Raw genomic sequence first — 25,689 nt, forward strand, 5'->3', positions numbered from 1 at the left:
AAGACGTGAATGCCTAAATGTAAGTCTTGACTAAGATGTGCACGTCAAAAAACATGTCTTAACCGAGACCTGGAAGTCAAAAAACAAGTCTTGGAAAGTCAAAAGCGCTAAAATTAACCAAAAAGATGTAAAAAATCAGTCAAAAAATTGTCAAAAATAGGTCTGGAAAACAAAACGATAAGCCAAAAAAATTGTCGAAAATAGGTTCGAAAAACTCTAAATTTAGCCGGAAAACGTCGAATATCAGCCGAAAAATAATTGGAAATCTCTAGTAGTTTATATTTCTGCCATCTCACTCTGGTAACAGAAGGAAAACATCGTTTTCAACTGCGGTGGAACGTTGCAAAGAACTGTTAGTACCCCTTTCACGAGAAAAAAAAAGATGATTAAAATATAGAATAAAGATCGAACTCAATTTCATTTCAGTACACATTCCTGGAATGCCCATTTGATGCGGCCAGAGTCATCAGAGGATATCATGTTGATTGATGAACATTTCAAGCCAGAAGGAAGTAAGTCACAAGCCACACATATCTTTTGTCTAAGCACAAACGTTTTGTGTTGTTAAATGACTATTTTGAGAGGGCTTCCGGACATAACGCCGAGTCAATATCAGTACTGGGCACGTCTACTTGCAAGTCCTGTATGAATACTGTATCAGAGCTATGACCATGTCACATTTTACACTTGTCAGTATTAATGCAAGTCATAGTGACGACCTGCACATCTAAACGCAAGTCGTGGCCCAGACGAGCAAGTTTAAATGCAAGTTTTGGCCAAGACATGCAAGTTTAAATGCAAGTATTGGCCAAGACATGCAAGTTTAAATGCAAGTATTGGCCAAGACATGCAAGTTTAAATGCAAGTTTTGGCCAAGACATGCAAGTTTAAATGCAAGTATTGGCCAAGACATGCAAGTTTAAATGCAAGTATTGGCCAAGACATGCAAGTTTAAATGCAAGTTTTGGCCAAGACATGCAAGTTTAAATGCAAGTATTGGCCAAGACATGCAAGTTTAAATGCAAGTATTGGCCAAGACATGCAAGTTTAAATGCAAGTATTGGCCAAGACATGCAAGTTTAAATGCAAGTATTGGCCAGGACATGCAAGTTTAAATGCAAGTATTGGCCAAGACATGCAAGTTTAAATGCAAGTAAAATGCAAGTATTGGCCAAGACATGCAAGTTTAAATGCAAGTATTGGCCAAGACCTGCAAGTTTAAATGCAAGTATTGGCCAAGACATGCAAGTTTAAATGCAAGTTTTGGCTGAGACGTGCAAGTCTAAATGCAAGTCTTGGCCAAGAGATGCACGTCTAAATACAAGTCTTGACTAAGACGTGAATGCCTAAATGTAAGTCTTGACTAAGATGTGCACGTCAAAAAACATGTCTTAACCGAGACCTGGAAGTCAAAAAACAAGTCTTGGAAAGTCAAAAGCGCTAAAATTAACCAAAAAGATGTCAAAAATCAGTAAAAAAATTGTCAAAAATAGGTCTGGAAAACAAAACGATAAGCCAAAAAAATTGTCGAAAATAGGTTCGAAAAACTCTAAATTTAGCCGGAAAACGTCGAATATCAGCCGAAAAATAATTGGAAATCTGAAAGCAAGCATCGCCATTGGCACATTTGAGGAAATTTGATTTGACTCATTTTCTGGCAAATTTGGGCAGTTTTATGCCACAATTGGATCGGTTGGCACTTGGTGTTGGATAACAGCGCCTGGGACCATCAGGGGGACCCTCACTGCATTACCGCTTTTGACAATTTTATCTCTGCTAGAAATATTGGACATTTGGTTAGTCTGAAGAATGAAAAATCGACAATTTTATCAATTACGGGACTGAAAATGGCTGAAAATGGCCCAAGACACGTGAAAAACCCTCGAATTGGCCCATTTCGAGCTAAATACACCCAGGGGGTGCCAACTTACTGTTTGCTCTTCTCCTTTTTTAACACCTCGGGAAACGGGGCAAAAAAATAATTGTGAAAATCGTGGCACTTTAAAAATTTTCTGTCGTTTAATATTTTTGTTTGAAATTTTTCGAAAAAGATGGTTTTGACTTGGGAACCAACTTACAAGCGTGATCCAACTCTTGGCAAAGACTTGTGAGACTTGCAGACTAGTTTTTTGGACGCGCACAGTACTGATGTTGACTTGCATTTCCGTACGGGCAACCATAAAAAATGGAAATGTTTTTCGAGGTGGGTGGACGGGGGGTCTTGGGGGGGGGGGGGGGGGTTGCTAACATCTTCATCTGAATTATATAATCAACTTTGCAAGTGTTCGTTTGCAACACAAAATCTCTTTATTCGACGACCCGCGTCTTCACAAACCCAATATGAGGCGAAGATCAGTCGATTGAGTTTCTTCTCTTAATGCGTAATGATGGCAACAGTCGGTCTCTTTGTAGTATTAAATTCTTCTGTAATTAACATGCTAGATAGCGAGAACTTAGAACAAACATCCAAAAGTGAAATTACGGAAGCCTTCCCAAAATTTGAAACAAAAGCAATACGACTCACCAAAAATTATCTGGGAGATGTTCATGTTCTGCTACATGTTCTGAATTTTTTGACCAAATCTTGCGCATTTTTTTTAAGTTTTGCTCATTAGCTGCATTTTTAGTCACCAAAAGGGAGAATTATTATCAGTAAGCAAAAATTCAATAGTTGCTTCGGCCCTTAGTCCGTACAAAATGAGTTCTCTTTGATAGTTTCTTGTGAAAAATGTGAAATGTTATTGACTGTTTTTGATTTCCAGTTATAGTATGTCAAAGAGAATTTGATTAGCAGTTTTCATTTTCTTAATACACTTGTACTTCATTTTTGGTACCTCCTCCGCAGTTTCCTTCTGTTTTACGATACCAACTCTGCTCAAAGTAATATTCAACACTAGGAGTGTTTACGAAAATTTAACCTATCCGAAAAAATTCACCGAACTGAATTTCATCTATTAAAATAGTTTGAGTCTAACTGCCTAAGAAAACTTGACATGTATTGATCTTTGTTGTGTATGCTTCGGGTAAAAGCAACAATAACTTAATAAAAAAATTTTGACAAGAATCGTATTTTGTTCAGTTTTTGTTCCGACCCTCTTGAGGGGGGAGGAACTATATACTCAAATGGGTTTTTTTTGGTTCAGTCAATTTTGACCGATCGATGTATTCATCATACAGAGTTGTTAGTGGTATTAATAAAAAGCCCCTCCAGCGTAGAATCTGAAAATAAAAAGATTTTTTTTGAATTTCGTATATTACAGGGAGTTATCAAGGTTTGAAGTTTTGTAACGAATTTCCGTTGTTTTTATTCATATTTTCCAGACTTTCGCCTCAAAAATTGTGTCCCCCCAGACGTTGCTTAAAATTGTGAAAATTGTTAACAGTAGTACTATATTTTTTGTTTTTAGAGACAAAAAAAGTATCGGTTACTAATGTGATTTAATTTTTCTGGCTAAAATTTTGGCTACGTACTTCAAAATTCAAGCCTTTTTCATCAAAAATGACCGAAAAAAGCTTTTTTTTAGTTCATTTTGATTAAATTTGCAGGTAACACACACCCAAAAATAACAACACACACAATTGTAATTTACAAAGGGAGCTAGCCTTACTTCCAATTCCATTGAGAGTAGCCTAGAATCAAAATTTGGCCGTTTTTCGCTAACTTCACTCTATGATTATCAAAAACGCAACATTTATTTTTAATCTTTTAAGTAAAAAATTAATTAGATCTAAAGCATTCGAAACAATTGGGTGTTCTAAATAGAGTAACAGCAATAGCAGGGCTGGTTTCGGTCCAATCTTGGACTGTTACGATCGAAAGAAGAATTCGGATTTTAATCAGTTGGTCTTCTTTTAAAAAATAGAATCGAAGTTTTTATGATAATTAAAGAACAGAACAATTCACATCACAGCTCACTGTTGATAGGTCCAAAAGGCTTCCCAAGCACTTCCATTTTGTTGTATTTTTTTACTCAAAAGATTTTGGTCATATTGACTTTTAAAAATGCTTTATTTTTACTACAGAGCGGCTTTTTAAAAAATGCCAATATTTTTCTCTTAAATTGGTCAACTTGTGGCTTAGTGTCAGCAAGGGGAAAAAGCTTATTCTTCTTCTTCTTTCTGTTGAATTAAATTTGAACTTTTTCCTGTATAGTGCGTTATGTTATGGTTTTTTGGCTTTGCTACTACTAGATTTCACTTTTTTTTTGGTTTTTGGGTATTGGCAACTCGTTTTTCTTTCTCGTTTTTTCACATTATCACATTATTTACAGTTCACAAATTAAATTTTTGGCGCTAAAAGAAGGCACAATTTAGCATATAAAAGTTTTGAAAGACATAGATTATGGTTTCGACAGCTTCTACATCCCTTTCTCGAAGAATTTAATTAATTTTTTTTTACAATTGTCTTTAACTGTCGTTTTTACTTTGTCTTTTTAATTGTATGCAATTAGCTGGATAATGACAGTAGTCATTGTTATTTTATGAAGAAATAAATGAGCTTGTATTCTGATTTGAATAGATGGCTGATGGCTTTCAAGACTTTGGAAACAATTGTTTTCAAAAATAAAAAAAACACTTTTTAACGTAGTTTAACTTTGCATTTTTGTCTATTTGTTTCCTAGTCTTGTTAATTACAGGTCCCATATAACATAGTTGGTGTCGAGGGAGGGTGCAAGTTACAAAATCTAATCTTTTGAAAAAATTCGTTATGAATTTACTGGCTTCGACTCGGGTTTTTCGCACAAAAAATTAACTAATCTATCTTTTCTCTCTATATTTAACGTTGCTCTGTAGACTTAAGACATATTTTGAGTTCCTACAGACCTCAAGCGCTTCTTTTTGGACAAGTAGACGAACTTATTTCTTTAATTAATTTGTAGCTAGTGGCTTTCATGACTTTGAAAATAGTTGTTTTCGAAAAAAAATTTTCAACAAACTTTGCCTTTTTCTTTTTTTTGGTCTATTTTTTACCTTTTCTCTCTAATGAGAAGGCCTATGACATTCTTGGTATTTGAGGAAGGCTCAATTGAATATATTTTAAGGGGCCAAAAATGACTTTACGGCTGCGACTGCGTTTTCTCGCAGGTTTCAAAAGAATTTTTTTGTAGTCTCTATTTTTGTCTTTTTTGTAACCAAGAAATTGTTAATGAAAGGTCTTTAGGCACTCTTATAGAAGCGCATGTGATCATAAACATAATGGATGTTTTCAATTGTCATCGATTAGTTTTCTTTTGAATTAAATGTCTTTAAAAATATAGGCGAATTTTTTTATGTTTGCTGTTTTTTGTTCTTTTTGTCTATGTGATACCTAGTCTCGTTAATTACAGGTCTAATTTGACATCATTGTTGTCGCGGGTAAGTTCAAGTGAACAAAATCTATTCTTTTTTTAAAGAATTCGTTTTGAATTTACTGGGTTCGGCAGGGAGTTTTGGCGCAAAGTAAACTAATTTTTGTTTTTTGCTCGTCTCAAGCGGTTTTCTTGGACAAATAGACAAACCTGTTTCATTATTCCATTTTGTAGCTAATGGCTTTCATGAATTTAAATATAAATGTTTTCGAAAAAAGAACAAAATTGTTAATTTTTTTGCTTTTTTTTGTTCCACTTGTTAACTATTCTCACTAATGAGACCGCGCTTTACCACATTTTGGCGTTTGCGGAAGGCTCGATTGAACATATTTTGGGGGGCAAGATATGGCTTTAAGGCTTCGAAAGCGTTTTCTTGCAAGTTTCGATTGAATTTTTTGTTGTTGTCTCTGTTTGTTGTTCTTTTCAGGTCTTAATGCCCTGCTATAGAAGCGTATGTGATCATAAAAATATTGGCTATTTCCAATTGCCATCTAATGGTTTGCCTTACTTTGAAATTAATTGTTTTTAGAAATAAAGCAAATTTTTTTATCTTTGCTCTTTTTTTGTTTTTTTTGTCTAAAGGTTACAGAGCCTTTTTATAGCGTGGTACCATGTATTTTATAGTAAAGTACAAGTTATTTTGTTTAGTTTCAGTTTCATCGGACGCTACTTTGGCCTTCTGTAAATTTGTTTTTAAATGGTCATAAAGTTTTGGATATAATTAATGTTTGTTGTTTTTGTTGATTGGTTTTGTTGTTCGTCTTGACTTGCTTTCTTGATAATGGCTGATCTCATCATTGTAATGCGGCATTTTTGCTCCACTGAGTTATTTGCATTTGAGGCAATCTTTGTTCACACACATTTTTTTTAAGAAAAATATTTGAATTTTTCGGGTTTTCTATCTTCCTTTTTATTCTTTATTTATGCCAAAAAAGTGGATGAGCGGGGTCGGAACTTGATGTGAGAACGCACATTACCGAGCCTCCTTGTTCTGTTGAACATTTTTAATTCTTTTTTTTTCATGACATCTATCTTTAACTGAACCAACTTTACAGCACTCATTCTGGGATTTATTTTTTTGGCATTGATTTTTCATCAATTTATTTATTTTATTTGATTTGCAGCCTCGGTATCGAGAATCCCTTCTACTTTGTTTTCTGATGAATACCGATTGATGTCACTTCCAATGTTTTTTATTGCTGCAGATGAATTTGGATGGAGAGATTTTTGTAGATATACACTATGTTGATTGACCTTCGAGGAGTTTCTGCAAGATATCACCAGTTAAATGCTAAAGCTTATTATTTTTGTGAGGCTTGCGTTATTGGTCATTTGAACTGTTTGTTTTTTCATAAACCAATTATTTTGACTTCTTCTCGAAAAAACTCTATATCTTGACACATACGAGATTTTTTTTTAGTTGAAAAGAGTCTTCTTTTGAAAAACATTTCAGCACAGGCTGGCAACAGACTTTACAATAAATGCCGTTTTTTCACTTCTCGAGTTTTTTTGGAACAGAAAAATGTTATATTGCAATCTGCTTGATCTCCATTATTAAATAATCTTGGTTTATCTTGATCAAAAGTTTAAATTTTTGCTTTTTAATTCTTATTGCCAATCTTAATGTTTTCTCAGATCTTTGATGTTTCTTTCTCTCTTCCTGAGCCTTTTAACTCTCGTTTTTTAATTTCCTTGCGTTATTGATTTTGAAGTGAGCACCAGTTCCCTCCTGTTGGATGACATTGCATACGAAAAGACTCCTCTCTCATTGGGTGAGTTCAATAATGATTCTGGGCGTGTTTCTAACTCATCAATAGATTGATTCAGCTCAAGACAAGTGTCTAGGAATAGTTATCTTCACATTGCGTCCCACGTAATGTGATTGGTAACTATCAGATGAGTTCAACTAATTGCGGGACCCACTTACCGAGTTTGCGACAACAGCATAGTAGCTGATCTTTGTATAATTACAACAGAAAGTGACTAAACTGCTCTATCAAAGGCAGTGGAATGTCCCACTGACTGATAACTTCTGCTATCAGCTAACAACAACATGCGCAGTAAGGCCTTCTTTAGAGTCCTTGACAGACTGCCCTAAACTTCGATTACCAGAGGGATGAACAAAATTACTTGTTGAGCACTGCTATTTTCATACTGAGCAGCATCAATTGCATATCCAGATTTCTCTGCCGCAGAAGAAAAAATGTTTGGTTGCAGAGAGGAAGTCACTGTTATGTCTAGAGCAGCCGAATTGCCAGATTTCCAAGAAGGCAGTTTGACGTCTCCTGGGCGTGAATAATTTTCCGCAATGAGAATTCGTTTTTTAATTACTCGAGAAAAATTAGCTGCTGAACAGGCGGAAGCTATATGATCGCGAAATCTATCGTGCCTTGAAATTGCATCTCGCCTTCCATGGCAGGCAACTGCATGGTCACCAAATATGTCCAATGTACCTGACTTGCAATAAAGACATTTTCTTTCTTGATCATAAACTGCAATCCCGAGCCTGTACTTCATACTGACTTGAAATTATTTAGCGGAAAGGTGCAGACTTAGAGCGGTAGTTGGAGGCGCAGCAAACTACCCGCCAGAGTGAGGCAAGCATAGTGATTGCAGTCATGTTTTTCCCTGGTTGACGTTTTATTTCTAATTAGGGCTGCAAGTATCAAGTGCTTCTTGGATCTTCTCGAGTACGTTTTCTAAAACACGACAATAACAGCATTTAGATCAAACATTGATTTTTAAATAATCAGAGCATGATTTTTCCATGTTTTAAAAATGAAAAGATATTTAATAAATTGGATTGAGTTTACCGTTGACAAAAACACTCAACTTTTTGGTTGCATTCAGGCATGATAGAGCAGTAAAAAGCCTTTTTAGCAGAAGAGGCTAAAAAATACGAGAAGACACAAAAAACTTAATGGATTTGAGACTTCCTTAATATCAATAAAGATGATTTTTTATTTTTCTTGCATGATTTTTCGAATCTATTCTGTTTCGGTCCACCAGTGTTTTTTATGACCCCCAGTTACAAATTATATGTTGTTATATAACACGTTACTATGTAAGAAAATAGCACGTGCGCATGGGGGTTATAAAAGAGTTTTGCTCCCTAATCTGGGGGGGGGGCAAAAGAGAATATCCGATTTTTCTTTCATGCTTCATACAGCTTGTCACTTTATTTCTGTTTTCGAAATAAATTTCTGTCTATTTGTCTATTTTGGTTGTGGCTTCAGCAACCAGACTTGATTTTCGAAAAAATGTTCTCGCCGTTATCAGGCATAAAAAAATGGTGATCAGGCGGTGAGATTGTATACTGTTTGTGAAAGTTGAGCAAACAAGCCAAAGTGAAGAAAAGTCTTCTCTGGAGAGACACAATTAAATATATATATATATATATATATATGTGTGTGTGTGTGTGTGTGTGTGTGTGTGTGTGTGTGTGTGTGTGTAACTAATTCGGCTCTAGTAATGAAGGGAATTAGGGTTGACAAAAAAATAAAGATTTCAGGATCTATTCTGTTTGTCCCCTCCCCCCAGCTTGGTGAACATAAATGTTTTATGACCCCCGGCGCACGTGCTATTTTCTTACATAGTAACGTGCTATATAACAACATATAATTTGCAATTGGGGGTCATAAAAAACACCGGGAGCCGAAACAAAACAGACCCGGAATTCATTTCAATATTTACGCTGCCCCCTCAGACGGAATAATTAAATCTTTCGGGTAATTTCCATTTGCGTCCCCCACGCCAGAACGTTATGCACAACCCCCCCCCCCCCCCCGCCCATCCACCCAGCTACACAGCACGTGAAGACACACATAGCTCGTATGTCTGGGAAAGCAAATAATATGTACCCACGCTAAGCAGGGTTCACAAACGGTAAAGAGTTAATATTTCTTATGCAGTCAGGCTCCAAGCTAGGAGTAGTGGATAAAACAAGGAAATCAACCACCAGCAAAATTTGACCCTTTCTCCAAACGCTAATCGCGCATGTCGAATAGGGCCAAATTTTACTACTTGTTGATTTCCTTGTTTTATCCACTACTATACATTCTCTCTATTTTCACTTCTTTTATATTTCAAATCTATCATTTCTTGTCTCACTTGGTGCAAACCACTAGTGTCGAGTTAAGCTGGTAATTAATCGTTATCAGACGGATAGTTTGGGTTCTATCCCCACTGACTCCAGTGGACGTCCCCAGATACTAGTATAAAACTAGTGAGACCGTGTAACAAGCACGTAAACAAACTTGCGAAAAAACTTGAACAAAAAAGATAACTTGAACAAAAATTGAAGGAAATAATAAAATAATAAAAATTTTCATATATCCCCTTATCAATATTTAATCAATCTAAAACTAAAACTTTCTGTCTCACTTGGCGTAGTGGTTAAATCATCGAGTCTAGTTAAGTTACTTTAGCAAACGAAAGGTTTGGGGTTCCTTCCTCACTGACTCCAGTGAACGTCCCCCGACATTGATGTGAATTACTATGAAACTAAGTGAGATAAAAATTCACAGTTCTTAAAAAGGATGATCAGTGAAACTGCTTCGCAGATCCCTGCTGTGAGACTGTATATGGGACACACTGTGATGGGTATATTGTCAAAAAACACTGAGATCGGTGGATACACAGTGATTAGTGTTTTTCAGTGTCTTCTGGAATATTATACTTATAAACATGCTCTCTGAATTGATTTCTAGTATGACCGTATCTATATCTATAAAGATAAATACATAGTCTACATTTCCTATTTCTAAATCTATATAATGATATATGTTTACAAACATTACACATACTACATGTTCGATATTGATCAGGATCAGAATAATGATATCCCAAATGTTCTATATAATCTTTCAATTTAACCATATTTTTACATACATAATAAGAACATTCTAAGAACATTCTTTACGATTATTACAACATTCTTTCCAAGGTTTATTTATACACTTATTTTATTTCATTTTCACTTTTCGAAAAGTTATTTTTTGATTATTTCCCTAAATAAAAACATCATGTCTCAATCAACTAATCCTAGTGTCATAAACTTCTGCGATGTCTGTATTTATCCTTCGAAACAAAGAAGGCTTTATACAGGCATCAATCATACGATCTGAAACATAAGAAACTATTGGAGAAAATGTTTGAGTCTGAAGAGGAAGAAATCTTGGAGAGGGTGTATAATTCGGATGAAGATGATTATATTATTAAAACTAAAGATATTATTAAAACTAAAACTAAACCCGAAGACAATATCTACACCAGAATTAAGTTTGAATGTAAAGAATGTCGTGAAGAATTTAGAAACAAAATAGCTCTTACTACTCACTCATATAGTCACAATCGCATGTATCTAGAAAACACAGATGACTTTGATATAAACTCCAGTGAGAACATGAGAGAATGTTATATTACAGATAAAGGTGGGAATAACATTGAATATATAGATGAAGCAACTAATTACTCTTTAGAAGAAATTAAAAACTGTTGCCAGATCAGAAAAATTAAGAGTTTTAAATATAAGATCACAGCCGAGTGTGAGAATAAAAAGAGAACCAAAGAAGAAGTTAAAACTACTAAAATATTTTTCAATACTGACTCTATTATTAATAACGCAATATATGAAATGGAGACTTAAAGTATTGGCTAGATTTCGAAAAGGAAATATCTGAAGGTTATGGCTAAGACTTTGAGTTTCTCCGAATACGAAGTATTCAGTTAAACATTGAACCAACTAAATCATCTATTGGTAGTTATATAGATTTACCTCCCGATCTCGAAAATCTAAATCAATATTGAATTTACGTAGTTATAAATACAACTGCTTGCAACTGACTATTACTGCTTGGCTATATCCTGCCATGCACCATGCAACACGTGAAAGTAAATATGTAAATAATCTAATTAAACCAAGACAACAACATGAAGATGATTTTGCTTATATAATACGAATACAGAAATTGTATAATATTAATATTTGGGTATGCACACCTTGTGGTGGGGCAAAGTAGAATTGTTTAAGCCAGTGGATAATTTTAATACAGATAGAAAAGATGTAAGAACACTAGTTTGGAGTAATGGTGAAATAGAACACTGTGCCCTTATAAAAATATAGAACCCTGTTAGTTCGTTCAAATAAAAATAACATTATATATAATTATTGCGGTAGGTGTACCTAATGGTTTAACTAAACTAAATTAAATATGATAAACACGAATGCAACAACTCATTCAAACCAGAGGTTGTTTGTCCTAAGAAAAAACATATTACCTTTATAAATGAACACAAACGTCAGAAAATAAAAATTATTATATCTGCCGATATAAAAAGTTGCATTGATGATGTCTCAACTAATGGTTATGGCGAACCATGGTCGGAGACCTATAAAAATGTAATAGCTGAACATATTCCAATAGCTGTGGGTTACACCCGGCAAGGTAACTTCAAGCAATACTTCGGTCTAAGCTGCATCAAAAGATTTGCTAGAGATCTATTAGAAATAGAACCAGAGAATAATTTCAGACATAATGAAAAGATGATATTCACAGAAGAGGATAAAATATATCATGAAACTAATAACACTTGTCATATCTGCAGCAATACATGTATTAATAAAGTAAGAGATCATTGTCATGAAACTGGTAAATATAGAGGACAAGCTTGTAAAATATGTAATCTAAGATACAAACAACAAAACTTCATTCCAGTAATATTCCATAATGGCTCTGGCTATGATTTCAAGCAACTATACAGTGACCTCTTTAAACAGAATAATGATAAAAGAAAAGTAGATAACATACCACTAGCTGCTGGTAAGTCTATGATGTTTAGCATTGGTTGTCTAAAATTCTTAGATAGTTATAACTTCTTCGCAAAACCTCTAGATCAAATGGCAAAGATATACGGAATTAAAACCAAAACTTTTTATCCATATGAATACTTTGGTTTAGATGATTACCAAGAAAATATAGGTAATCTAAAAATAGAAAACTTCAAATCCTCTTTCTCGAATAAATTACCAACACAAGAAGAAGTAGATAACTTTAATAATGAAAACAGTCATAAAACTGCTAAAGATCGAACTTTAGAGTATTTACAGAATCATGTCGAAATATTAGACTATTGCATGAATGAATATGTTAAATTAAGTATGAAAGAATTCACGCTCAACCTACTTCACTATGTAAGTCTGCCAGATTATAGTTTTGAATGTTGGTTAATGTCAAGCGGTGTTACATTAGATACATTGCAAGATAAACAAATGCTAGATGATTTTGTTGGAGCAAAGAGAGGTGGTATATGTGGAATAATTGGTGATAGATATGTTAATAGTAATAATATGGCAGAGCATGATCAAAGATCCATCTGGTACATTGATGCAAACAATCTATATGGTTATGCAATTATGCAAAAGCTACCCTATAAGGACTTCCAGTTTACTACTGCTACTACTCTAGGTGCAATTTTAAATACTCCACATGATAGTGATTACGGTTACTATATAGTTTGTGATATTGATTATACTAATGAATGTAAAGAGAGAACAGAACAGTTAGCACTAATGCCTAATAAAAGAAAGATAAATGATAATGAATTAGGTTACAGAGAACGAGATGGAGGCAAGGCAAGATCAGAGAAATTAATCTTAGACCAAAACAACAAAACAGAATATATGGTTCATTATAGGATGTTAAAATTCTATGTTAAGATGGGAGTAAAAGTAACAAAAATGCATAGAGTAATTAAATTTAAGCAAGATTATATATGTAGAGATTATATACAAAACAATACAAATAAAAGAGCAACAGCTAAAACTGAAGCAGAAATGATGTAAGGAAATTAATGAATAACTCCTTATATGGAAGAATGCGCATGAATCCTCTACACTTCTTTCAAAGCAAGTTCTTGCATGATGAAGAATAGATAATGAAAAGTGTAAATAAACCAACATTTAAGAATATAACTAGATATAGAGATTATAGCCAAATAGAATATATAAAGAAAAAAATAGAATATAGCCCACCTTTATATGTAGGAGTAACAATACTCGAACTTAGCAAATTACATATGTTTGATGTATTCTATAATATTCTACAACCATCCCTCAAAGATCTAACACTTCACTATATGGATACGGACAGTTTCGTATTAAGTTATAGTGAAGGTAAAATTAGTGATGAGCATATGGACTAAAGTAATCTAGACATACCTATAAAAACTAATAATAAAGTCCCCGGCAAGTTTAAGCACGAGCTGGGGAGTAGGATTTTTGAGGAATTTATAGCATTGTCCCCCAAAACATATAGCTTGAAAAATTATCCTAAAAACACTAAAGAAAAAGGAAAAAAGAAGTATAATTATGCTAGGCACATAGATTCTTATGATGAATTAAAGAATAATACACAGAGAACAGTAGATGAAAGCAGAATACAAAAAGTTGGGGATAGCATGACATCAACAAAAACAAGTAAGATTAGTTCAAATATATTTCATGATAAAAGGTTTTATGAAAACAATATTAAAAATTATCCACATGATAAGCAACTATATTTATTTAAAAGGGATTTGATAAATAGGATCCAAGAACAGACTTTGTCTGTGGCAAGCCAAGCGGCTTCACCCATTAAGAAACTGTATAAGGATAAAGATAAGGATCAGGATAAGGATAAGGATAAGCATGTAGATAAACTGATTAATGATATTAAAGAATTAACTATAGATAGCAATCGAAAATTAATAGACGCAGCTATTATGTTATATAATGAGTTATTATAATTAGTTATTTTAATTATAATTATAGATCTAATTCATATTTAGTATAGTTTTTTATATAAAAAAAATGACTAAGCTAGATGAACTTATAGAATTAAACTGTCAAGAAAAACAAAACAGAAAGAATAGATTAGAAGATAAATTAAAACAACAAGAATATTACGGTGCAATAGAAGAGTTATTTGATCCTCTAACTAAAAATTTAAATACTAATTGTGAAATACTACAAGCCCACCAAACACAAACAATGGAAGCAATCGGTGAAAACGCTTCTCGGATTGGTGAAACTGCTAAGCAGATCCAGGAAGCTGGTTCCCAGATCGGTGAAACCGGTTTACGGATAGAAGACAACACAAATGCAATGAAAGCTTTGAGTTCTCCCCCGTTCAACAAAACGGGTTCTCTGTCAGAGAGCCTATCACATTACCAGGTTGAGAGGGCAAGTTGTTTAAACTAAATAACACGATGCTTGATATTCTAGCAGATATGAGAAAACAAACGAATATTCAATTACGATTAGTCCCATTCGATGCAAATGAAAATATGTTTAAAATAATAATGTGCCCACTCATATAACACCGAATGGTATAAAACTAAGAAATAACAACTCAGATTTCACTAAAGGTTTCCTTATGTTTATCAATAAAAAAAATGTGACAGAAAGAGACATAAAATGTGATGAAAACAAAATAAAACGATTTCTAAGGGATATCGGTTATAAACAAAGAGGGGATACTAAAAGTAATAGATCGAAAGTTATGAGAAGATTATCAATTATTATCGCATCACCGAGAAGAGATTCCTTTAGTAGTGAACTCACTGTTTATGATACTTATGAAGAAGAAGAAGAAGATGAAGAAGAAGAAGAAGAAGAAGAAGAAGAAGTTAAAGCTAGTGCTCTTACTAAGACTGACCCAAATAATCAAGTAGAAAAACTAAAATTATTAATACTAGAAACAAAAGCTGGTCATGATGGATTATATGATGAAATGCTAGATATATCTAAGCAACTATTATCTATGAATAATTTTAATCAAGAGCAACTAGATAATTTTGTTCAGTCCTCAAATAAGAAGTATTCAGTCCTCAAATAACAAAGTTTAGAAGAGAAAGAATAATATCATTATATAAAGATGAAACATGGTCAGCTGATTTAATTGATAAATCATCTCTAAGTAAATACAATAATAATTATAAGTTTATATTAACAGTTATAGATATATTCACAAAATATGCATGGGCTATTCCACTAAAGAATAAATCTGGTTTATCTATAACTAATGGTTTTAAAATATTCTTAGGTGAAGCTCCACAAGGTGGCTCTGAAAGTAGAAAACCAGAAAAGTTATGGGTAGATAGAGGTAGTGAATTTTACAATAAAACATTTAAATCTTTACTCAAAGAATATGAAACAAAAGTATATTCTACTTATAGTGATTTAAAGGCTGTGTTTATAGAGAGATTCAATAGAACGTTATTACATATAATTAATAAACCAATGTTCATCAAGGGTGATGTTAATTGGGTAAATATTTTAAATGATGCAGGCATAACATATAACAATAACACTCATTCAACAACTAATATGACACCATTAGATGCTTCTAATAATCCCGATAAGGTTAAATACATTTTTAGTTTTAAGAATATTAAACCCAAATTTAAAGTTGGTGATTATGATAGAAATGCAGAGCAACGTAATATCTTCTCTAAGGGATAAACTTCTAATTGGAATAGAGAATTGTTTAAGTTAATGAAGTTCTAAAAACACAACCACCAACATATAAAATAGAAGATATAAATGGTGAGATAATAGAAGGTAAATATTACGAGCAGGAATTATTAAAATCCGAGTTTGATTTTGAATCTAATAATAAAGTTTTAGAATCCTTAAATATAGACCTCCGGTCATCTGCGAAGCAGGTTCCCTGATCTTTGAAGAAGTTACACTTATAAGCCGGCAAGCTGGATTCAAGTCTTTCCGTAAATAAATACAAAGATGACAAGAAATAGATTCAATCAAGCTAAACATAAATCAACATCAACATCAACAAACAACTTTACACTAAGTAAGGCTCTTGGGTTATTCCTAGAAGATAATGATAATATTGATATGAAGGATACCTATAAAATTACAAATGTACATCCTCCTACAGATGAAGAAAATGTTGTTAATAAAGAGTATTGTGACAATAACTTATTATCCTCTTCCATTAAAATAGACATTTTAAGTAAAAACATAACTGAACTAAGAAAGGGTGACATTGATAAAGTTACAACTAAAACATTACAACTAAATGAAACACAAGTTAAAGAAGAACTAATTAAAGAATTTATTAAATCAGCAAATGAAGTCAAATATAATCAATTAAAACTAGAGATTGATAATAATAAGTTTAATCAGAATATCACTAACATACAACTAGATGAAATGTTTACTACTGGGCTAAAAGAATTTAAAGAATTTAATAAAACGACTAATTCTTTCATAGATGAAGCAATTGTAAAGAATAAAAGGACAATAGTACAATATATAATTGCTATACTTTTATGAAGTACGTTAGTTGATAATAAAGAGCAAGCAAGACTTGAGGAGCATTATGGTTTTAAACAAGAAGATATAACGAAAGAAATAGAAAGTTTTTCTTACTAATGAAAATAAGTAAAGCTATGACGGAGTCCCTGAGTCAACTAACAGCACCGAGTGAGAAGTTACTATATCTTAACTTGTCAACCGTTAATGAACAATACATAAATGAAATGATTCAAGCCAATAATAAATTTAACAACAATATTAACAGTATAAAAGATATTAGAAATTATTATGAAACTGAAACTAATAACTATAATAAGAAGTTAAGTAGATATAAAAATTATATTAACGTAGCTGAGATAACAGAAATAGTATTATCATCTATAGCAACAACTGCAATAACAATATCAGTTGCATTAACAGGTATAGGATTACCTTATTCTATACCAACAACTTTTGCTACAGCAACTGTTTGTGATTCATTATCAAAAACAATTAATACTAAAATCAGAAATAAAATTATAAATCATTCACAAATGTATATTTTAAGTAAACAGTTTAGTGACAAGTTTAACAAACTATATACTAAATCAATGAAAGATAAAAAAAATAGATAGTGATGATATACATAATATAAACATAATATAATCATAATCGTAATCAAATAATTATCTCTTCCTAGCACCTAAATATAATTCTCTTCCTTTTTGTACTACCTTTATACCTTCACCAGTAGTTGCAAATTTAATTAATTAAAGTGTGGCTGATAAAGCAGCTCTAGGGTTTCTAGATGCAGCTGCACTTCCTTTTTTACTTGCTATTTCTAATGCTCTTACTGAATTATTAGCAACTTTCTTTCCAAAGTTAACCATAGCTTTACCAACAATTCTAAGGAAATTTTTCAATCCCTCAGCTTCTATTGTTGCATCAGATACTGTCATTGATTTATTCCTTCTACATTTAGTGCAGGATCCTCTTAACATTATAGTACCTTTTGAAGTAATAGCTCCACCTTTATTATTAGTACCACTATAATGTCTGCCATCAACACAATATGAATTAGTTTTGAACTTATTTTAAAGACGCATTCCTATATATAAGAAATAATGGAAGTTAAAAAGTATAATCCCTTTGTTGTTATTAAGCCTAAGCCTACGGGTTCCACCCGCGAGCGAAGTTCGAAGCCCAGCGTTAAACCTAAAGCCAAACCCAAACCCCAAACTAAACTAGAAGCTAGAGGCTTAGCTCTAGAGAATAAAGTGAAATTAGATATTATTTATGCTAAGGATTTTGTTAAGACTAGTAGGAAATAGTTTGATTATCATTGATTTAGTCATTGTTCAGTCATTGGTTAAGTCAATAAAAAGATCATTTATTATAACTATGACTTAATTATAACTAAGACTATGTCTATGATATAATAGGCCTCCGGCCATCTGCGAAGCAGTTTCACTGATTAATCTCTACGAGATTATATGAATCATCTTATTACCATCACTATTCACACTAATAACCTTTTTAGTTAATACAAATGCATGACATAAAACATTTGCAACTGCAGCACTAAATTTAAAATTAAGTTGTATTGGTTGTGGACCTATATGATCACTTTGATATCTAGTATCGAATACATATATTCTTTAACTACTTTTGAATGTTCTATGATTTATATATGGTTTTATATTATGTGGTTGCCCATTATAATCTTTATTCAAGCTAACAATCTCTTCAAAAGCCTCATTATAATTATTAGCACCATAATTGATATTCATTCTATCCTCGGGATAAAATTCACTACCAATCTTACAATAACTTTCAGTAACAATCATTACATCAAATGTACTTGCATCATGAGTTTGCTCATTAACATTATTATCTTCAAAACCAACTATTATATATTGCGGTCTTTCCGTCCCACTTTCCATACAAAGATCTAACAAGAAGTTAGTAGCATTGGGTACATTCTTATAAAATGTTTTTTTTCATAATAACTAAAGTCTACATTATACTTTTTATTTAATCCTTTCTGCACAATAAATCTATTATCACTATTAGGATCAATACTAGGTACACACCATGATTTATCTCTAATTTCTATATTAGCATCATTAGCAACTGCACCAGGATTAGCATTAACTCTAAATAGAGCTCTATCATTTTTATTTCTTTTTATTATTAGTTCAAATCATAAACCATTTATAATCTTTTCTAAACCATTTACAAAACCAAATAGATCACTCATCTTAATCATCATATACATATGACCTCGTTGTGCAGCAATATAGTCACTTTTAAATTGACTATCTCTATTGCCCTGATTTCCAACAAAACCACTCTCATATTCATCATCAATACTAGTTATTAACTTATACATCAATAGATTGGGATGACAATGATCTATACATTCAATAGTCCTACCACCAGTAGTTTCAAACTTAATTGAACTAAACAATGCCATCATACCATAATTAACTAATCTGATATTAGCATCATTAGCAAATACACCACCAATATCATCTGATACAACAAACTCTATCTCTAGATAGAAATCACGCAAATTTAAGTGATTCTCTTCTCTATTGAGAATGATATTAATGTTAGTATTGATTGTATTCATTGTTGCCAGATTATTTGGTTTATATTTTATAATCTTACTTTTGTGTTTATCATTATTATAACCATAAGTTGTATCGAAATTAAAATCCATTTTTATAAGATAAAAATGTATAACTAAAAATGTATAACTAACTATAGATATAACCGACAGGGAACCTGCTTCGCAGATAAATATAGCATTATTTGAATAATAGAAATGGCAGACAATTTAATCTTATATGAACTACAAAAGATACATGATGCTTTAACTAAAACTAAAGAAGAGCATACACTTAACTTTAGAAAGATAAGACCAACAGAAAAGTTTAACTTTAGTGAACCTATACTTAATGCAACAAAATTAGGTTTAATTAGATTATCGGTTTATAACTCGGTGTTTAATGAAAAAGGGAATTAAAATAAGTTTAGCTTAAGTTCTTTAGATCGATAAATTTTCTCTGATCAAAAATTATATATTATAACATCCGGTGCATATGAATTATCTGAAATAGCAGAAATAATAAAAGAAGAAACTGAAGGTATTGTTATAATAGAAGTTGATAAAAATACAATGAAATGTAAAATGGAAATAAAACAAGGAGTACTTAGCTTTGATGTAGAAAACTCAATAGGATCATTACTAGGATTTAGGAAAGTATTATATAGAGCGGGTACATATACGTCTCAGAAAATTGTTGATATTATGGGTTTCAATACTATTAACATTCATTGCAATATTATATCTGGGGCTAAAGATAATGGTAAAGATACAGACATACTATATACTTTTAATCTAACTGAACCAACAGGCTATTTGATAAATATTATACCAACTAATATCTTATATCAAAATGTAACTAAAGATAGAATAGAATATATTGAATTTCATTTTAAAGATGAGCATGGAAGACCTATAGACTTTAATGGCAATGTATTAAGTTCTACTTTACATTTGTTTTAACAATTTCGTTGATCTGGTGTAACAGCTAGGCAAAGCTTTGTTTTATTATAATCAAAACGTATTTGAAATAGTATTTTTCTCCTTTAAAAAATGTTTAGTATTGAATGTGATGAATGTAAAAATAAGTCCTGGGCTCAAAGTTGTAATTGGTGTCAAGACAAACCATTTCAATGTTTTGAATGTAATAGAGTTATAACATATAGAGATAAATATAGTCATTTACTAGGACATTTTAATAATCCCGATCAATGTCTAGCATGTAGAAAGCTTAAAGTATATAAACATATCTCTCAGTATAGATTTAAACAATTCTATTGTATGTTATGTACTAAAGAAATGTTTAGGAGATGGAAACCAAGTGAAGCATGGAAACCAAGTGAGGCATCAAATTGTATAATAATAATTAATTTACAAAACTCTCCGATCCCAATTAATTCTTAGTTTACCATTAATATTTTTATTTTTAGTTATATCAATGACAATGTAATTATAAGGTTCTTTCCATACCTTATTACACATACTAGCAAAATCATTGTAACTAAGTTCAATATTGTTAAAGAAATCTTGATATATCGATGCTAGGACTTTACCTCTCTGTTCAAATAAAATAAACAGATTACAGTTCTCTCTAACACTCTGCCTATCCAGAGAGAACAGGTTTTGATTAAGATATATCATATTGCAATTATTATGTCTACCTTTACAAAAGTATTCATTAATAACTGGTTCTTTGGCTCTAACATCATCAAATATCATTAGTTTCTTTAAATCTTTGGGTAGTTTATCAGGAGATGGTAAATCTTTTATATCTTTAATAGATTCTATAATTGATTTTGGGTTTATTCTTTCTAATCCATTGTATTGATCACCAGTAGGTCCAATGATGTATAGCTTATCAAAATATATACTAACTAGAATTATTTTTTTTAATAAGAATGTCTTACCACATTCACTGGAACCAGATATTATACATCTAAAGTTATCTGGGAATTCAGCTTCAGTAATTATATCATCATCATTTAGCCATGATTGTAGATCATCATTTATGTTTATAGAGATAGTGTTAGTAGGACATTCTTTATTGTTTGGTTTACCCTTTTGATAGGACTTCGTCCATGCTTCGCCATGGGGCTTCGCCCATCCGGGAACTGGTTCTACCGATGTTTCACCATGTTTTTCATGCAATAGATAAATAAAATTATCATCATCATTATCATTATCATTATCATTAACATTATCATTATCATCTGCGAAGCAGGTTCCCTGATTAACATTATCATTATCTTTATCCTTAACATTACCATTAACATTATCATTAACATTATCAATATTAGCAGAGCTACTTCGTAGATCGTTAACATTATCATTAGCATAATCATTATCATTAACATTATCTTTATCATTATCATTATCATTATCAATGACATTATCATTATCATTAACATTATGAATAACATTATTCGCAAAGCTAGTTCGTAGATCATTATCATTAACATTATCATTATCATTAACATTACAACTTAAACAAAAACACTCATTATACATTCCTGGATATTTACATTGATTAAAATATTCAAAGCACTTTTATTTCTAAATCCTCTATCAATAAGATAAATCATATATAAACAATAAGCCCCACAACAAGATTCATCATATTGTTGTATTCTCTCATTAGAGCCTAGATCAACATATTCCTCTAAAAATAGTGGTGGAGACTCAACACCAAAACTATCAAAGTAATACACAGGACCACCTTCTCTTCTTATAACTAAAACCCAATATGTACCATCAGTTGGATGCAGATTTACAATATTGTTGAAGTTATGTTCATTTGTGTTATCTAGTTTATCATCTCTCGTTACAATTTCAATTGGTGTTAGACTTATATCTTTACCTATATCTTTTATTCTGATATCGCTCACAGCACTATTATCAATATTAAATTTATTATTGAATTCCTCAAAAGTTAGGATAAGCATTTTTATAAAAAAATTATTAATGTTTAATTATAGGTTTAATTATAGGTCTGAGTCTAAGTTTAATTATACGTCTAATTATGGCGAAGCATGGTCGAAGACCCATAAGTCTAAGTAAAGCGAAGCATGATGGAAGACCCAAACGTCTATATTTATCTATGTTTTCATATATAAAATTGGAGACAGGTAGCGTAGTTATAATCTCTATTTTCTTAATTGGAGTTTATTATTTATTATGTGATTCAATACCGAGTAAATATACAAAACTAGAAGAAAACTTCGGTAGATTTATGAATAGGAGTCTATTTAGATTTGAATATGAAAAGTCACCATTACATACTATTGTTTATGGCGGAACTGGTACAGGCAAAACATATTTTATTAGACAATACTTAAAATTATACACAGTCCAAAACCAAGATCTGCGAACGAACGCAGTCCGTGGAAAGCCAAGCAGTTTGGTAAACCACGAACAAAGTTCGTTCACTGATCAAAACCAAGACCAAAACCAAAACCAAAACCAAGACCAAGCTAAAAATATAGTTATAGTGTGCAAAGATGACAGAGACTGGATAGATCCTGAGTCTAATAAGTTTTATACTGGGTTTAATAAATGTGATATAAATATGATCACAAAAAATAATATGCTTAAATTTCAAGATTGTGTAACAGTACTTGATGATATGGGTGATATGTTAAATAAGGATTTAGCTTATTATTTTACTGAAGGTAGACATTATAATATTTAAATGATTTTATTGTGTCATAAACCAGCTCAAATAATTAATACAGCAAGAACGAGTTGTGATACTATTTATTTAAAAACTTATAAAGGACCTGATCTATTTAAAAACTTTAATGAGATATACAAATGTGAACATGACTTTAGTAAAATAATTAGTGAGTTAAATAGTAACCATTATAATCGTACAGATGGAATGTCAGATGAACTTCGTTGTGGTATAATTAAATATAATAAGAAGGAAAATTTGTTATTATTAATAGTAATAGAACAATGATATATGATTCAAGAGTTGGTGTCCTTGATTTAAAAGCTCTTAGTTTAAAAGATGAATTAGAAAGACAAGATATAAATAAACTTATAGCACATATGAAACCACTCATGATAAATGCAACAGATAGAAATGTTATCAATCACGATAAATATATATTCTATTTTAATAAACTTCTTAAATTAAATAATATTAAAATACAGAATGATGTTCTAACAAAAAAATGATTATGGGAAAGGGTATAAAAAGTTTATCAACTATTGGTGGAATTATAAGCTCAGGTTTAATTATATTTAGTTATAATTATCCCGATATAATATCAAGAAATGCTGGAAGTGTAGCAATGGGAGCAAGCACAATGTTGATTAGAGTAAATACATAAGTTAAAGTTGGATATGGAGAAGAGTTGGATAATGATCTGCGAAGTAGCTTTGCTGATAGTGAAACATGGGCGAAGCCCAATCTACGAAATACAATACAACAAGTATATATAAATGAAAAGATGGGAATTTTGAATAGAAAGGGAGGAAAGTTTTTAACCCGACTATATGGAAATAATGAAGACTTTAGAGAAGAGATTATAAGTTTTGTTAAAGATAAAAAAGAATTAGACCTTGAATTGATTTTAGATAATAGATGTAAAACTAATACACTCAATACGTTAGGAAATAAATATTTAGCAGAGTGTATGACATCTAAAGATAATACTAAAGATTTATTTGAAATCATGGCTAAATATTATCCGCGAAATGATAAGGTAAATATTAAAGTTTACCCTATTATAAATGCTTTTAAAATGTTTAGAGTGTAACTATAAATATGGAAACATTGCTGTTTTAAAATATCATTTTGATTCATGTCATAAAGATAAAACTGATAAATGTATGTGTGGTAATATAATGCTAAGTGGTATTTGTGCTAATAATTTTTCTCCATGGGGTTGTTCTTTAAAAATGAATCTAGTTCTAGTTCTAGTTCTAGCTCTAGTTCTAGTTCTGGTTCTGGTTCTAGTTCTATCTATGACTCTAACTCTAACTCAGACCTTAACCCTAACCTCAACCCTAACCCTAACTTTAACCCCAACCGTAACCTTAACCTTAACCTTAGCCCAGAAGTCTTAATTAGAAGTTGTAATAAATGTAATTATGTAAAACCACTAACTGATTTTGATGAGAGTAAGTATACATGTAGAAGTTGTACTTCAGCTAAAGTTTATTGTCCATATTGTGCTTCTGTTGTGAGATATGATGGGATACGGGCTCATGTAAAGAAACAACATCCAGATGTAGATATACCTAAAGGATTTAGTAGAAATCTGAGTCAGAAAACAATTAATCCTAGTTGGCAAAGCAAGACTGTAAGTCCTTTAGTTATTATCCAAACTGAGGAAAGTTGTTGGTGTAACAAGACCGAAAATCCTTCGTGTAAATATTATACTTTTGTATCATTTCTTATTAATAATGGGTTAAATATAGAAAAAGTAAAAGAAAATATAAATTTATTGAAGAGTATAGATAATTTGAAATAAAAGTATAAAAAAATTAAAAAATATCAAAAAGAGAGGGAATCACTCTTTCAGAGCGAAAAAGAGCGATCTTTCTACTGGGGGATCACCCCGAATAAGAGTGAATCACTCTTAAAGAGTGAAATGTAAATTTTGCTTTGATTTTTTGATTTTTTGTTTTATTTTTTGATTTTAATTGATTTCTGATTGATTTTTGATCGAATATAGATCTAATATATAGTAGTGGATAAAACAAGGAAATCAACAAGTAGTAAAATTTGGCCCTATTCGACATGCGCGATTAGCGTTAGGAGAAAAGGTCAAATTTTGCTGGTGGTTGATTTCCTTGTTTTATCCACTACTGCTAGGGACGGTTACATTATTTTCAGATACCAAACAATTCTGGGTGGGTGTTGCCAGGATTGAAATAGAGCACTACAAGGCCTTTGGGAAAATTTCACAGTGGGTTCACACTGACAATGCAAGTCGGATTCCGATAGACCTAACACGGAATCAATGGAATGCTGGTCAGCCTGGTAACAACGAAGGACACTTTTGTGGAGTTTCTCGGATTCAAAATGGAGGAAAACTATTAGCAGACAAATGTATTGATTACAATGAATTTATATGCGAGTTATTTGATTAACTCTCAACAATTGCCACTTAGGTTGGCACAAATTGACCTCTTCAATAATAACTTCCAACAGTAAAACTTGGTTTAAAAATGTTTTAACCGAATTTTTGCTCGATCAGCACAAGAAAGTTCTTAACATAAAAAATTTGAAGTCTGAGTTAGGTTCATTAATGTGCAAAAGATTTGGTATATTTTTAATAGACCCGTTAAAAGACAAATAGGAGCCTTGAAACCCTATTTTTACATATGAGAACGAACAGCCTCAATTGTAAGGTTATTATATTAATAACAATACTGATTGTTTTATTTAACATTTGAATGCTTGTAAATATCTAACCTTAGGG

General features: G+C 31.7%; 1 protein-coding gene across 1 annotated transcript; it reads left to right on the forward strand.

Annotated features, from left to right (window-relative positions):
• The first annotated feature begins 310 nt into the window (after window positions 1-310).
• LOC142348531 (uncharacterized) lies at window positions 311-25,357 on the forward strand. Its single transcript, XM_075399905.1, has 3 exons — window positions 311-352; window positions 427-512; window positions 25,101-25,357. Exons 2-3 carry the CDS (start codon window positions 452-454, stop codon window positions 25,355-25,357), a joined length of 318 nt encoding a protein of 105 aa, XP_075256020.1. The 5' UTR covers window positions 311-352; window positions 427-451.
• The last annotated feature ends 332 nt before the right edge of the window (window positions 25,358-25,689 follow it).

Source organism: Convolutriloba macropyga, chromosome 10 (genome assembly GCF_964194025.1).
Source record: "Convolutriloba macropyga chromosome 10, txConMacr16.3, whole genome shotgun sequence".
Classification (NCBI taxonomy): Eukaryota; Metazoa; Xenacoelomorpha; order Acoela; family Convolutidae; genus Convolutriloba; species Convolutriloba macropyga.